Source organism: Parasteatoda tepidariorum, chromosome 6 (genome assembly GCF_982258835.1).
Source record: "Parasteatoda tepidariorum strain Cologne lab strain chromosome 6, Ptep-v5.0, whole genome shotgun sequence".
NCBI classification, from domain to species: domain Eukaryota; kingdom Metazoa; phylum Arthropoda; class Arachnida; order Araneae; family Theridiidae; genus Parasteatoda; species Parasteatoda tepidariorum.
In genome coordinates, this window is record NC_141760.1 from 92,461,135 (window position 1) to 92,478,341 (window position 17,207).

A 17,207-nucleotide genomic window follows, 5' to 3' on the forward strand; every position below is an offset into this window, starting at 1 on the left:
TATATGTTATTGATGTGTTATTGTGTAATTGTATATGTTATTGTGTCTATGTTATTGATATTTGGAAATCTTATGAAGTAATTTATGTTAATCGACAAAACTTATTTAATTTTTATCTTTTTAATTTATGAGGAAGTTAAAATAGTTATAATAACAGCAAATTTCAGTGAACTTTAATGTGTGTTTTCTGTTGTGTGAAGTGTGTTTTAATTTAAGCTACTTTTTTTTTTCTTTTAACACCTTGCATCTTAACAAAATTATACACTATGTAACAAAACTCTGGAACAGAATTTTTAAAAATGATAAATCTTAGATAAAAAAGGAATTCTGGAATAAAGTGTTTTACTTGTGAATTTTTTGCTTTTTAAAAATATAAATTAATCTATTTTCTACTTTTGTGTTTAGACCGAGGATATGGAGAACTTGTATTTCCGATTTGTTCTTTCTATATATAAAACTTAAATAAGTAAATTTGTTCAATATGTAAAACTTAAATAAGTAAATTCTAAAATAAAATGATTTACACGTACCTGTAAATTGTTTACTTTTTAAAAAAATTTATCTATTTTCTACTGTTTGTGTTTAGACTGAGGATAGGGAAACATGTATTTCCAATTTGTTCTTGTGTTTTTATTATTATTGACTATAAGATTACTTAGCTTGTGCCTCTAGGAATTCAGTTTCATCTCCAAATTTTCATAATACAAACAAGACAGACATACGTTAACAATTTACTACAAGTATTTACTGTCTTTTCATTCTCTGAATCAATATTTTACTCAGTTATCCGAAGACTATAGTGCAAAAGAACTCATATAAAGTTTCACCATTTTAGTTTAATGATAATTATTTCCTATCTATTTGAAAAATCATGTAAAAAGAGTTTACATTGTGATAAGGTAGAATTGAAGTAAAAAGTTGTCTAACTGTAAAAAAAAAAAAAAAAAAATGAGTTAGAGTAGTATTTCTGCTATCATTAATTTACTAATAATAAATATGAATTCTAATTCATTCATTCTGAATTGCAAAATCATCATTTAACAAGGTACTAAAGTTTTGCATAACAATTAACTACTGTGTGATTTTTTTTTCCTCCAAAAATTACGGGTAATAAAAATTAGACATTTCAAACGACAATGTAAATAAGTACTTTTACCATTTTTCAAATAGTTTAATGCAATGTATAGTATAATCGTTTAATATTTGTTCCATGTTTTGAACCCAAATTTACAGACAAAATTATAGAGTCCTAAAAATTATTAGGTTAAAAAGTATCAAAATTAAAAAGTACTATAAAAATTATTATTAAAATTATAACAGTTTAAAATGTAATAAATTAATAGTAGGATAAAAAATTAATTAGGTCCAACAAACCCTAACAAATTTTTAATTGCTAAAAATACAGTTACACCAGTTACCTTCATTAAAAAAAATAGCTGTTTTAATAATAAATATAATCAAGCCCATAAATATGTTTTTTAAATATGGTCAAGGTTTTTTCTATCTTTTGTTGATGATATGATTCTTGAAAAAATAAAATTAGTTGTTGTGATGCTTTTTATTTATAAAAAATATTTATTATTAAATTATATTTTTATTTAAAATTAATTTTTGATGCAAAATTTCCCTTGCTATTGACTGCCTTTGATCCACTGAATTATTCTAATGAATTAGATCCTAATCTAATCAATTAGTTCTAGTCTAATCAATTAGTCCCATTCTAATCAATTAGTCCTATTCTAATCAATTACATCCATGGAATTTTCCTATTATTAAGATGGCAGACAAAATATATGTTATTGATCATTGTGATTTTTGATTATAGGATGAAGATTATGAAAATGAAGTAATATTGAAGGGAATATTGAAATTGTATATGTGTCACAAAATTTCATCCCCTGTAATCCTGGCAAATGTTATAATGGTCTATTTTCATCCTGATGGTTTAGCATCGACCCGGAATGAGTTGGAAATGTTTTTCCCGTTTTTTGCCCAAACAAAGTAAGTTATTACTTTATTGCCTGCTTTAGAATCGTGGCAAATAAAGATATTTTTACAATATTGAAAACTGGACTAAAGTGTTCTTAATCAAACTTGCATTTTGTGAGCAGTCTTTAAACTGTGCAACACAGAATTTAATGAAGTAGTAACATAAGTAGTAACATAATGAAATTATTGGAATTTTATATTTTGCTAAAATAAATTAGTTTCGACAACCTTCACTAGTATTTTGGCCTTCACAACAGAGTTGATATCATGTAGATTAAAGACGTAATCACTTAAACCAACTGGTTTAAATTGCTTATTTTTTATTAAATTTTTATTGTTACTCATTATTTTAAGAAGAAAAAAAGACAAAATGTGAATTTGACATGTGAGCCAAATAGGTCAAAAAATACTGAAATGGAATAGAAATGCTGATTTGTCATGGTATTTTGAAATGTTAATCAATCAGTGCGTAAAAAGAAAATACACTCAAGAAAAAAATTATATGCTTGAATTTTTATTTTTCATTAGTTGCATATAAAAGAGGTGTGCTGTTTTACTATCAATATACTTCCACTGTACTCATTTAGTTTTATGTTTATTTAAATACAAGAGTGTTTAAAACTTATAATTTTCAATTATGTAGTTAGTGTATGCAAATAACAGCAAATTGATTTTTTAATGTCAATTAATTTACTCTAAATTAGATATCTAACCAAATAGCCTCAATGTCTTACCTATTTATTAAAAATGTTACTCTTGAATAACTATAATTTTATTTATTCATTGATTTGTTTTGAGTAATTCTACAATAACTATTACCATTTTTTTAGTAGTATTTCAGTTATAATACTGCTTCTGAATAATTAAGTATTCTTAATAAATTGTATTACATATTATGTTAGTAAATGTAAATAAAATTTTTTTTAAAAATCTGATTTAAATCCAATTTTTTTAAAATTGAGAATCGATTTGGTTTGATTAAAAAAGTCATTATCATTGATAGATTATTGGAATTATGATTTTTATCAAAGAGTTACTTAAAATCAAGGTTGAGCTACATTGATAAAAGTCATCATTTTTTTAATTTTTTTTTAAGTAAATTTTAAAACTCCCCAGGATTAAGTCCTCTTAAGTTTTAGCTTTAGGGAAACCTTAAAGATTTGTTTTACTCTGATCCCATCAAATATTTTTCGAAATTTAAAAATAAGTTAGCGCGACCCTTTAGTGTACACTCCTTTTGACAATGAACTTGAAATTCCTGACTTCCAAATAACAGCAGCCTATGGTAGATATCAACCTATTTATTAAAATGTTACTCTTGAATAACTATAATTTTATTTATTCATTGATTTGTTTTGAGTAATTCTACAATAACTATTGCCGTTTTTTTAGTAGTATTTCAGTTATAATACTGTTTCTGAATAATTAAGTATTCTTAATAAATTGTATTACATATTATGTTAGTAAATGTAAATAAATTTTTTAAAAAAAATCTGATTTAAGTCAATTAAATCGAATTTTTTTAAATAGGAGAATCGATTTGGTTTGATTAAAAAAAATCGTTATCATTGATAGATTATTGGAATTATGATTTTTATCAAAGAGTTACTTAAAATCAAGGTTGAACTACATTGATAAAAGTCATAATTTTTTTAAGGGGATTTTTAAACTCCCCAGGATTAAGTCCTCTTAATTTTTAGCTTTAGGAAAACCTTAAAGATTTGTTTTACTCTGATCCCATCAAATCTTTTTCGAAACTTAAAAATAAGTTAGCGCGACTCTTTAGTGTACACTCCTTTTGACAATGAACTTGAAATTCCAAGACTTCCAAATAACAGCAGCCTATGGTGGATATCATATGAAGCCCATTTTATTAACAATTTTGAACTTAGTAACTTGTTGTCTCGTAAACTATGGCACACCACCTTGTGATGGTCTTTTACAGCTTGCCATCATTCATAAAACTCTTGCAAAGTTTTTTTTTTTTAATGCAGGCTGTTTGTACAATATCAAGATTTAATGATGGATACCCTTTTTTTTAAAAAAATTTGAAGCAGATTATAGAGTTCTAGGAAATGTACTTCTTCCAATTGAAGTTTTATCAATTATCAAACTTTTTTCTTTAACAGATAAACTTTAATGCATTTATGGCTTATTAAATTCTTATTTTCATGCAGCAACATAGCCAAATTTTATTTATGTAGTACACATGTTAACGAAATTTGAAACTGAAATATTTTATTTATAAATATTTTAATCATAATAAAATATTATAATTAATAATTTTTTAACAAATACTTTTTGTAAAATTGAAATTTAACTAACTAACAGTTCTACTTGTAAAAAATTGTATTTCAGCCTGCAGTCTTCTCCACGTTTTTCCATGTTATTATAAGGGAAATAGTGTAGAAATGTTTCTCCCCTCTACACTATTTCCCACTATATATTTTAACAAAAACCTGGAAATTTTTTACATTATAGATGGAAAATAATTACTCTTAGAATTGAAAGAATGTTTTTTCCTTCTACACTATTTCCCACTATATATTTTAACAAAAACCTGGAAATTTTTTACATTATGGATGGAAAATAACTACTCTTAGTATTGAAAGAATGTTTCACCCCTCTACACTATTTCCCACTATATTTTAACAAAAATCTGGAAATTTTTTACATTATAGATGGAAAATAACTACTCTTAGAATTTAAAGATTGTTTCTTCACTATTTCCACTATATATTTTAACAAAAACCTGGAAATTTTTTTCATTATGGATGGAAAATAACTACTGTTAGAATTTAAGGATTGTTTCTTCACTATTTCCACTATATATTTTAACAAAAACCTGGAAATTTTTTACATTATAGATGGAAAATAACTAATCTTAGAATTGAATATTTCTCCCCTCTACACTATTTCTCACTACATATGTTACGGACGGGGAGTGTCGAGGATTAGCTTCAAAGTAGCCTAAATTAAGGAAACACTAAAAGACAACACAAAACAATTATAGTTAGAACATCTTTCGGAGCTGTCTCCCCGTTGTCATCTCGTGAGTGAGTGTGTGAAGTGAGTCTGCTTTACTACAGATGGCGTATGCAACATATAATTTTAACAAAAATCTGGAAATCTTTTACATTATAGATGGAAAATAACTAATCTTAGAACTGGCATTAACAGTAATTAGTTATTCAGATTCGATTCTACAATCTATTACCATTATTTGTTTTAAAAATTTTACATTTTAGTGCACTTTCTATGTTTTCATTCTCATTCAATGATATTTTTTTTCTCACGAAATCTAATATTTGTTATAACAAAAAAAGAAAAAAAATGTTACTGATAAAAAATTGCATGGTATAGATAAGATATGGTCTAGATTTTCATATGAATTTTCCTGGTGAACCTGGAAAGTCGGGATAAAATTTTTTTCTGAAATTAAATGGCAGTCCTGTAGGGTATTAACTTTTATTACTTTTTTCAGAGCTTGTTACAATTGTTTGGTTCAGTCATTCTTGACTCTCATAGACCTCACATTTGATGTTTCAAAGGATAGTCCTCTCTACGAAATAACAATTAAAGAAGTTTCTCTTCAGTTGCTTGTATTTTCAAAAACATTTGAAAACCTAAATCCATCTAATGAGGTATTGTAAAAATTTCCAACATCTTACATTATGTCTGTTATTTTACATAGAAAAAATTTATCTAATTCTTAAAAAAAAAATATTTATCATATAACTTAATATTTTTATGGAAATAAAATTTTATTTGGTTTTGTTGACATTTGCTTATACAGTGTTTTCATCGCAGAAAAAAAATGGGTGAGAATTTCTCACCCTTTCTCAAAAACAGGGTGAGATTTCAAAAAGTTAAGTGAGATTTTTAAAAATTAAAAAAAAAAAAAAAAAAAAAACACAAAGAGACTTGAAAAAAAAATCATTTCTTTAATTATAATACGTTTTTAACATCTTCTAATTTTTAAAGCATTTAATATTTTTGTTGCATCATCATATGGAAAATGTTCTACATCTACTTTTTCAACAGCTGTTCTCATTAGGTTGATCAAATGCGTGTTTGTTTCGTTCTGATCGTTTCTACCCACATTTGTTTCATTTTCATTTGTCCGTTTCGGAGTAGAAGATCTTGCCTTTTCAAGGTATTTGTCCATCTTACATTAATGCGCAAAAAATTTGAATTTCTTATGGAGAAACCTTACCTACGGTAAACATGTGGTTGCAGAGAAATGCGTTCTGAAAGAGGTTCCGTGGTTCGGAGGGATGATATTCTGTTGTTCTTAAAGGTTCTGAACAATACTGGTAAATAGGGAAGCTAGATAATGGGGCAGATGTTGAAAATAATGAAAGATCCAGGAAGAAAAGTGAAACGCATTTTATTCTAAATGGCGCAATGAGAAATTTTTTTCAAAATGCGAGAAATTCGCGAATTTTGAAATTGGTTTATAGAATGCGCAAATTTCTCGCGGTAATAATTTTTTAATGCGAGAAAAGAAAAAAATATGCGAGATTCTCGCGTTCTCGCGCTGTAGTGAAAACACTGGCTTATATGTTTTTATCATAAGATTTTTGAAATTTTATTGATGTAAATCAATGCTTGCTCATTTTATTATTTTTATTTATATATTTATTTATCTTTTTTTTGTATGCAATTTTGCTATAAAAGTCATTAAGCTTCATAAAAAAAGAGACTTTGTTTATTTCCCTATGTATTTCCTAATTTTGTATTAATGTAAACAAGATAAGCTTAGCAACATTTTGAAACATCTATTGAAATAAGATAATGCAACCTTGTTGAGTTCAAACAAAATTGTGTAAAATTTACACCATTTTTTCAATAAGGAGAAGGTTCCGTCCTTTGCTTTCTCTGTTCACCCATCATTGTGATTGCTTTGCATTTCATCTTTTTCTCTTAAATTTCAATATTTTCCATAAAAGCATTGAATTTTTTTTATAAAATATGTATGTTTGCTACAGAATGTGTGACACGAAAAAAATAAGTAAATTTAAATTTAACTGATTTACAAATCTTATCTTCTTAAGAGTTCAAATCGAAAACAGTTTTTATCTCTTTTAAATTTAGTTTCAATGTTAATGTTATTATGATGCAATTTTTAAATTACGAGGCAACTTTTTTGAGTTTAAGTTGCATAGTCATACCAAAAAAATATTCATCCTCTAAAGTTGTTTTTATTATTATTTTGCTCATTGTGCATTGACCAAGAGATTATTTTCCTTAATACAATTTTTCTTTTAAAAAGTAAGTTGTTTTTGAAAATCTGAAAACTTGTTTATTTGTTGATTATTGTTTTATGGAGGTTAATTTTATTTGCCTAGGATAAGTTTCACGACCTGTTAGCATTGAAGCTTTGTAAGAGATTTCTTAAAAAACCATGGAGACTGCCTGCATCTGATTTGTACAGTGTTTGTTCCCAAATTATGCCAAAACAATTTGATACATTACTTAATTTGAAAGAACTTATTGTGAAAATCTTAGAGGTATTTACTTTTTAATTACTGTCTATGATTATTTTGTTTTATAAAATCTATTGTAGCAAACTGTTTTCCTTATATATCTAAGCAATTATGACTTCAGCCCAAAAGTTTGCAGATTTTAAATCCATTATTTGTATACATTTTCACTGAGCATTTATAAATTTGTCTAAGAGAATAGAAATAAAAGAAAAGAAAAATTAATCAAATGTAAGTATAATTGATAAATTATATTGAACTGTAAAAAAAAATTTAACCATTTTTCTATTTTTTTTTAAATATATTACAAATTGTTTTTTAAAAAAATGATGCATGGATTATTCAAAAATATAAAAACTTTTGTTAGTTAAAAATTAGTTGAAATTAAAAATGTATTGCGTAATAATTTTTGAACATTGAAAATTAATTTTTAATTATTAGAACTTTGTTTCTAACTTTGGCTGCCAATTTTGTAATCTATCATTTTAAATAGGGTTCAAAAAGCTTTGGGTAATCCTTAAAAAGTAGTTACATTTAATTTCAATTTTTAAGGGCTTCTAACCAATTTAAGTTTTCAAAAAATTGTTCAAGTCTTTGAAAAAGAGGGAAAAAACTTCTATCCATAATAAAAAAAAAAAAAAAAAATTTTTTAAATTGTTTATAATTTATAAATCTACTGCTTTCAGTTAGAAATCAAATTTTGAGGGTCCATGTTGCCGAACTAACACAAACATACTAGTTAGAATCTTAAAATAGCTAATTACTCGAACTTTTTAGCTTTAAAATTCAGGAGAACAATCGAAAATTTGAAGATTATTATAGTAATGGCATTTCAATAGTGATTAAGACTTAAATTCTAAAAATAAAAAGAAAAGTGTTTCTTAGGAAATGGACAAATCTTAGGTATGTTTGTTTTTAAATTCATTTTTTAAAGTCACTTGACAGTTAAATTTAGATTTATTCCTATTATCTACAATAACAAAAGGAAGAGGTTGTGTGTCTGTGTGTGTATCTCTCTGTTATAGCTCCAGAACAGTTAGTTCTATCATCCTAAAACTTAGATAGAGGGTAATTGACCAATTTTAGTTTCCGATTCTAGAATTCTCTCAAAAATGTCAACTATATCATTCAGGAGAGATATTTATAAATTGGAACTTTCTCATTGGTTTAGAGCTAATGCCATTGATAAAAAAGAAACTGTAGACACTTATAATGATAATGTCAGCGATGTTTACTTGCTTATAATTCTCTTTAAATCTAAAAAGGATTTTATTGCATGTTCTTAAATTTTTTAATTTTTATGTGTTATGTCAGATAAACTCAAAGTTCTATGTGAGCATGGTAGCATAGGCCTACTACATTACCAAACTAGTAATCCTTATGTATTATGAAACTGTATGTTTATTTTTGATATATATATATACACTCTATAACAAAAAATTGACTCACCAAGAAGGAGTTGTCCAATTGAAACGAAAATTGGTGGATAGGAATACAATGTACAGAATAGTAAATGATTAAAATTTCAGAACAATTTAATAATTTATTGCAGAGTTACAGTAACAAGTTCAATAAGGTGTTCACCCGCCTCTAGCCAGCATACAAGCTGCTACAAGGCGTGGCATAGACCGATAAAGCTCCCGGATGGTCTCTTGCGGTATTTCCTGCCAAATTTTATCCAATTGTCGAACGAGGTCATCAACATTCCGTGCCAGATGCAATCGCCTTCCCATCCTATCCCATACCTGCCAACTTTTAATCCCTTCCATTATCATTTTTCCCAGTGGAATTAAAACTTCAATTTTAAGCAAACAAATACGTTGTATTTGAAAAAACTTAAGTTGACAACCATGATAGTAACGCATATTAATATATGTTCTTCATTTTTGTAAGAATAGTGGTGATCAAAATAATTTAAAAATTAAGTTTATAAAAGAAAAAAATAGTATATATTTACTACCACTTTAAATATGAAAATAAAATCTTCTGGAAAATCCGGAAGAGTTGGCAGGTATGCTATCCCAGACATGCTCGATGGGAGAGAGATCTGGTGATCTGGCAGGCCAAGGAAAAGTTTGACAAGATTGTTGACAGTTCATAGCAACTTGTGCTGTGTGTGGTCTGGTATTGTCCTGCTGAAAAACCATCCCAGGGCGCTGCAAAAGAAACGGTAGCAAAAAAGGTCTTAGGATGTTGTCGATGTACCGCTGTGCCGTAAGTGTACCTCTAATGACGACCAAAGGGGTCCGGCTGTCAAAGGAAATGGCACCCCAGACCATAATGCCTTGTTGAAGGCCGGTGTGGCGTGCAATAGTGAAGGCAGGATCCCCCCTCTGCCCTGTGCATCTCCAAACACGTCTTCGATGATCGTCAGGACACAGTTGGAAGCGGGATTCGTCGCTAAAGACTATACGTCCCCAGTCGGCATCATTCCTGCCTGATCGAGCAACCTGACGATCATCGAAGACGTGTTTTGACAATGTATTGTACATTGTCTTTCTACAGGGGTGATTGTGCTCCGGAAAAAATCCGGATTTCCGGAATTTTCGCTAACAGTGATCTGGAAGTTTCCGGAGATTGAAGGTCCAGACGTTTCAAAATATCATTTATCACAGAAGTTTCCGGAAATCAAATTTTCAAAGGTGGAACTTAAAAACACATTGTATTTTATTTGTTTGTAAGGTAGAGCCAGAGAGATACTTTATAAGCTTATATTCATGATAAATATTCATTTTTTATCAGTAAATAGTTGTTATAATCATAAACTCAAGAAAGAAAGACATATTTGTAAATTCTAATTACTTCTCCAGGTCATCCTAGATATGTGTAAATGGTATAGGTATGTGTAAAATTTTAAATATATTTTAAGTAAACTAAGAAATATAGGAAAAAAACCTTGTTTAAATTTTTTTCAATTTAAACTGTTTTTTGTTTTTTTTTTAACTCAAGAAATTTTTCGGAATTTTGACTTGGGCTCACAATCACCCCTGCTTCCTATCCACCAATTTTCGTTTCAATTGGACAACTCCTTCTTGGTGCGTCAATTTTTTTGTTATAGAGTGTGTGTATATATATATATATATAACTATCATTTTAAAACATATTTCTACGAAAGTAAATGATTTAAAATCAACAGTATTTGAAATTTTAAAAAAAAAAAAAAATTGAGAGCACTAAATCCCTTAGGAGAAAAGCGAAACAAATCGCCATACTATTATTGACAAGAATGATGCTTGATTAATTTCTGTAAAAAGTACTAATTGGAATTTTTTTTTAAAATAAGATACGTACTAAAGAGAAAAATTTATGGAGATATGAAACTAATTTATTTAGGAGAAGCGAGTAAATCAACTTGCTATTATTGATGCTTAGTTAATTTTGGTTAGGTACTAACTGAAACAAAAAGTAAACTATGTACTAAATTTTAAAGAATGGAGGGGGGGGGGGAAACTGACTTGGAAAATTTTAAGATTTTAACCTGGGAAAATCAAGGAAATTTAAAGCCTAAGAGTCTCACTTTACAGTTACAAAGCATGACTGCTTTTTTTTTTTTTTAAATATATCTTGCTTAATGCACCCCCTGGCTTTTTTTTAAACAATTAAAGAGATACAGGGGGGAAAAATTTATCGAAAATATTTTTATTCAAAAACAAATAATTAAGTAATTATTAATACATGACAATTAAAAAATTGTTTAATCAAACAAGAATTCTAATCGTCTTGTTAGCTGTCCAAATCTGTTTATAATCTTTTCAATGAATTCTGAATCATCTTTTGATTCTTTTATTATCCACACTGAGCATACACAAACTACTCTATCTCTCGAGAGACATTGCAGACCGCTTCCCTGTTTTGATGCATTGCATTGTACTAAAAGTGTGTTCAATAGTGCACGTAGTAGCTGGAAGAGTAAGGCCAATTTAGATTGCCTCTGCTACATCTGAATAAAATGGTATGGCCCGAATAACTAAATCGAAGGGGGGGTAGTTTGTTAGAGGGTTGCACCCGCTTTTATATTATTCTGCCGGCGCCCTTGATCCTGCTACCTTTTTTCCTTCATGTTTTTATGAATATTTAATATCATCAGATACCAAATTAAAAGGCTTTGAAGTCCAATTTTGTCTCATATGTTGTGCATCCCTGGTGTCAAATGAGAGTTAATATGTTTTTGTTTCCCATTATAATACCTATAAATCTGTTCTCTTTCTTTAGAGCCTGCAGTCATCCATCTTCCAGAAAAAAAATCCTTATGCTAAAAGGAGCATAAAGAACTTCTCTAGTTATCTGAAGAAAATTCAGCAGGCATTAAACAAAGTTCCTTTAATGGAGTCCAAAAATGAAGAAATAGATTCACCAATTCAAAAAAAACTAGAATTCGGTGATGCATCTTCTTCTCAAATCCAAGATGATATACTATCTAGAAATTCTGATATTGAAGTAGATACTTCATCTGTATCTGGTGTATCAAGTTCAGATGAAAGCGTACTTCGATCTTCAATCAATTCTTCAGAAGCGTCAACAGTCAAAAGACCAAGTCGTTTGACAGCCGTTCAAATTCCAACACCATCTGCTGCTGAAACATCCAATAAGATCCCAGATCCAACTCCACGAAAAACAGCAACTGGTAATAGGTTGTCCAGAAAGACACCTGGCCCCTCCGCAAAGAAAACTGTGCCAGACAATAGTTTCAAAACTCCCGGACCACAAAAAAATAAATCTCGAAAACAGCAGTTGGACATTAATTTGACCAAAACTTGTTAATTTTTTTTTTTTTTTACTAACTTAAATTAATATTAACTAACATATCAATTGATTGTTTGATACTCAATAAGTGATAAGTTGCACGATGATCATTTGTATTAGTGTGACATATGTATACATATTTTTTTTATATTTTTAAAACAAATAAAGTTTAAATACATTTCGAAAATTTCAGGATTTATACTTAGTTTATAAACAATTCATAAAAATTAGAAAACCCCATTACTCTTAGTGCTCTTTTCGGTCTAGTGAAGCAGTTTTCTCAAAAGTTTCATATTTCGTTAGGCCAGAAAAAATATTCTGTTGTTTCTTTTATGTCATTAATTGATGTATTAAAAGCCCAAGTTACTTTTAAAATATAAACCAAAGGTTAACTTTTTAAACACGATTGAATATTTGAAGAGTTTCATAACAATATTTAAATAAATTATAATAAACAAAAACGATTGGTTTGAATTATGTTATTTTTTTTAGTTGATGTCTGATTTTTAAATTAATATTAACTATATGCTCTTTGGTATACTGGTTTCAAATAGGAGGACATATACTTTTAGTAACACCGCCACTTTTGAAAATTCAAAAGTAAGAGAATATTCAGGCTTGGTCAAAAAATCTCCAAAACTGCTTGACAGATTTTAAAGAAATTTGCTATTAACATATGTTATTAAATACCAAAAAAAAAAAGGAATTCAAAACTTCTGTATGCTCACAATCACATATAACACTCTTCAAAATTACTCAGACTTGACCCTCTTTCTAAAATAAGAGAGTCGTTCGTCCTTAGGTTGCCTAATGCCTGCCATCAAGCTTTTGAATTCATAATTGTCATATGCAGACATCGTGAAATTCGGTCATTATTGTCGACGAATAAATTTTGAGTGGCGACTATATTTTTAGCTTTTTAGTTACTATCGGACTTTTTTTTATACTTCAATATTTATATTTTTTTAAAAATCAGTCTGAAAATTGAGTTTGAAAGATGTTTTTTTTTTCTGTTCTCGAATATGTTTTTAACAATCATCAGTTTAAAAAACTCAGTACTTAATGAATTTTGTTTATCTCAACGCCAAAAAAGGTGGCATCAAAATTTTTACAGCTGAAAAACCACAGGAAACAATGAAACCAATGCAAAATCGAACGAAGGTGGTCGGAAAAAGATAGGTGATTACTCATGTGCATGGTTGGAAATTCATAGACCATATAGTTTGAAAGACTTTCAATATTGCTAAGAAATACATCGGTTAAATGCCAAAAAAGTGTTTTGAAAAACCATGTAAATGCATGATGAAGTCAGCACAAATCGAAAGGGTGAGTCAAAACATTATTATTCACATTCTAAATTCACTTGCCATATTAATCCTATTAAAAAATGCCTATATGCAAATTTTATCAAAAAACAATCAATTCATGCAAACTACATTCAGCTCCAAATAGTTAAACTCTGTACATTTAAATGTCCTGCAAAAGAAAATGGAACCCCTTTGCCAAACCTCAAGACAAATTCCCTTTTGTGGAGAACATCTTGATGAGAAAGATCTACATTTTATAACATGAACAAAATATTTCTTACTGTTAACCCACCATTAACCCATGTTTCCTTGTGTCATTGGGATAAAAACCAATTGTCTCATTAGATGGTGCTCATGATTTCCATCTACTTAAATATCCATATCAGGTCTGAGGCTAATCTTCCCAAACTTTATTTTTGGTTATAAACACTCTATACATTAAAACTATTTTTAATCGTTCATTGTGCGAGCCTGATGGAAACATATATATAGAACCCCGTGTATATATAGTGGCCCGTGAATATATAGTGGCCCGTTATGTATGTTAAGTATCCCATAACCCCAGTATTCATTTTAAAAAAACGAGTACTTCAACATATATATAAATAAAAGAAAACTCAAGTATCAAAGAAACCAATGTTCCTTTCAATCAAATATTTCTACTTACCAAAGCGAATAAAATACCATAGGATTTCGTTAATCAATTCTTTTTTTTTTTATCAATTAATTATGATCATATTTAAAGATTTTGAATGTGGATCTGAATATAAACAACCTAAGGAGGGCCTTGGCTTTCTCAGGAAGTTTTTTCCAGGCTAACCTTTTTCCTGTTAGTGTTTCCCTTCAGTCTTTCTAGGTATACAACAATGTTCAGTCTTTTTAGTGTTAGATTTTTATTTACTGTTGCATTATAAGGTATGTATATATTTCAAGTTAAAATAAAATCTTAGTTGATCTTTTTTTTTTAATGAACTTAAAATATTATAGCTATGGCTTACAGCTTTGTTTAAACTTTTAAATAATTGCAGATAAGCTGTTAAATACTATTTTCTTGGCATGGTATACAGGCTATGTAGACAACAGCAATGACGGCTAGACTCTCACCACCATTTAGACAACTATTACTATAGAGATCTTCCTTGATTTTGGTTTCAATGGAGCCTTCAAGTAGCAAACTTTTATTCCAATAAAACCAGGTAACTATTAAATGCTTTTTTCTAAATGTTAATAGACATTTATTGTGTGCAATAGGCAAAAAAAAAAAAAAATTGCTGTAAGTAAAAAGACTTATTAAATTTACATTAGTCAATTAATATATTAATTAGACATTAATTAAATACACACCAAAATGTAATTTTCAAAAGTATAACTTTAAATAAATATGCCTTTAAGAATATAAATTTAATTTGGTAAATGTTACATCCGTAAAAAAGTTACTAATTAATTTTTTTATTGCGCTTTCAGTATAATTTAGTGTATTGAATGCGGCCCTCGGCCATGGCCAGATTTCGTAGTCACCATCTTAAATGTTTAAGGTTTCAAAATGGGGAGAAGACTTTCCAACCTTGTTCCTGCTCACAATCTGCTAGTCCTGATCACCTTTTTTGCCTTGGCGCTTCTTATAAGCAGTTGCTGGTTGATCGGGACTTTCTGCAGATATCTGGGGAACTGACGCGACGGGGCCTACTGGACCGGGTCTAGGCTTTCCTTCTCCAGGGCGATGTGTAACAACAACAAATGTTTGAGAGGGAAGAAGAAAAAAAAACATCAACATGTACTTTATCAACTACTTTGTCTTAAATATAGCTTTATATATGAAAAAAAAACATTATTTTATTATTTCATCTAATTTATAGAGGCCAAAAAAAAAATTTTTTTAGTTTATAAGGTAAAAAAAGGGTCACATTATTGTAATGAATCTACAGTGTAAAAATGAAAAAGTATCACTTGTTTTTAATAATTCAGATATTTTTAATACATCATTTCAGTCATAATTATGCTTAATGAGCACAAACCTAAACTCTAAGCACTATTTATTGTAGGATTTGTTTTGTCCCACTACTATAAATTAGTTTTCAATAATAAATAGTTTAATAAAATAAAATAAAAATTACTTTTATTTTTTGCATAGTTATATTTGTATTGTGTTTGAGTTGAAATTTTTTGCCATTTAAGCGCAAGTTATTTCAGTACTGAGAATTACTGAATGATATTGCTTTATTCTTTTAATAATGGATGGTTATACTAATTGTGCTATTTATTAAGCGTAATAGCTAATTGGGGCTTAATAATTACTGCTAATGATAATTGTGGATTAGGTAATTTTAATATTGGGTCTTTAAGCTACTTTCAAATTTACACCAACAAAAGTATATTAGCTTAAAGAATCCTGTTTTGTTTCCAAATTATATCATTTATAAAGTTGAAAAGTATATCTACAAATCTTAGAAATATTTATTCAGCCTGTGAAAACAATTATTTTCCTAGACAACACAATTCTATTATGTGATCAACAAAGATGACAAAAAATTTAAATAAATCTTTATTCTCATGTAAATAATTATATACATATATATATACAAAAACTAGTTTTGATATAACCATAGCTGACACAAGAAAGAGAAAAAAAATAATCTGAGATTATGAAACACGAATCATCACATAATGATATGGTGTGGAAGCTTTAAATAGACCCTCGGCTGGAGTGAAATTTTTAAACCTTTTTTTAATTACTGTTTAACAATCATTAACCAATTAGATAAAAAAAATAGTTGGTTTTGAATTTGCCCAATTGTTTATAAGAAAGCTTTCCAACATTAAAGCACCTAATAATTTAATGTTAAGTAGCTGCTCTCTATTCTTTAATTTTAGCATTTTTATGCCTCGTTTATTGTCAATTATGTTGTCATACTATTGAAACGTCATGTGCGGACTTTTAACACATTTTCCACAGTATGTATTTAGAATAGTGCAATATTTTAAGATTGCATTTTTGGCAATACTGAAACAGATTTATTTTGGATTTTAGCAGAATTTTTCATTCTAGATTTTCTGACAAAGAGCCTTTCTGTGGCAATTGCTATCCTGTTGTCTACAGTAGTAAGTGTTATCTTTTATCACGCTTAAATGCTAATATTTTTCAAATGTCGGCTGTATTAGTATCCTTAAAAGCTTTGATGTGCCTACAGGTGGTTTACATAATGACGGCCTTAGCAACAACAAAAAAATGCTTAATAGAGTCTGACGCATCTAGGTTATGTACCGTACTATATCGGCCTTCAAAACCAAACAACAGGATGACTAGTGTTATGACCTTGATAACATACATATTTTTCACAACTTTGTATTAGGTTATGCGATTCTTCCGAAAAACACATGAATTCACCATTCTTTTTTTAAAAAACAAGATGTTCAAAAAGTATAATATAAGATTTAAAAAGGAGATATCTCAAGAAATACAAATAAAAACAGACATGCTTGATATTTTTTCAAGCCTTTAGAACCCCATTATCTGCAACAACCTCCATTCATTTTAAGTTGCCCTCCTTCAGAAACCTAGGGATATCACTGAGTACATCTGACTTGTGTACTATTTCTAGGATTCAAGATTTCCACCTGCAAGAGAAAAGAGAACTTCTTGTACATGGACAAATTAAATAAAAGTGTTATGTAATGATTCTGA

The 17,207-nt window shown here is 28.5% G+C and overlaps 1 protein-coding gene across 5 annotated transcripts in view; it reads left to right on the forward strand.

Annotated features, from left to right (window-relative positions):
- Cap-G (Chromosome associated protein G) overlaps nucleotides 1-12,692 on the forward strand; it is a 31,671-nt gene extending 18,979 nt beyond the window's left edge. For 3 of the 5 annotated variants that reach the window (XM_087166172.1, XM_087166173.1, XM_087166174.1), the window contains exons 13-16: nucleotides 1,826-2,001; nucleotides 5,474-5,633; nucleotides 7,341-7,502; nucleotides 11,688-12,405. In XM_087166172.1, coding sequence (XP_087022298.1) covers nucleotides 1,826-2,001; nucleotides 5,474-5,633; nucleotides 7,341-7,502; nucleotides 11,688-12,236 — 1,047 coding nt within the window. In that variant the 3' untranslated portion in view covers nucleotides 12,237-12,405. Of the gene's footprint in view, nucleotides 1-1,825; nucleotides 2,002-5,473; nucleotides 5,634-7,340; nucleotides 7,503-11,687; nucleotides 12,406-12,638 lie in introns of those variants that run through there. The other 2 variants (XR_015434787.1, XR_015434788.1) reach the window with 1 other exon arrangement.
- The last annotated feature ends 4,515 nt before the right edge of the window (nucleotides 12,693-17,207 follow it).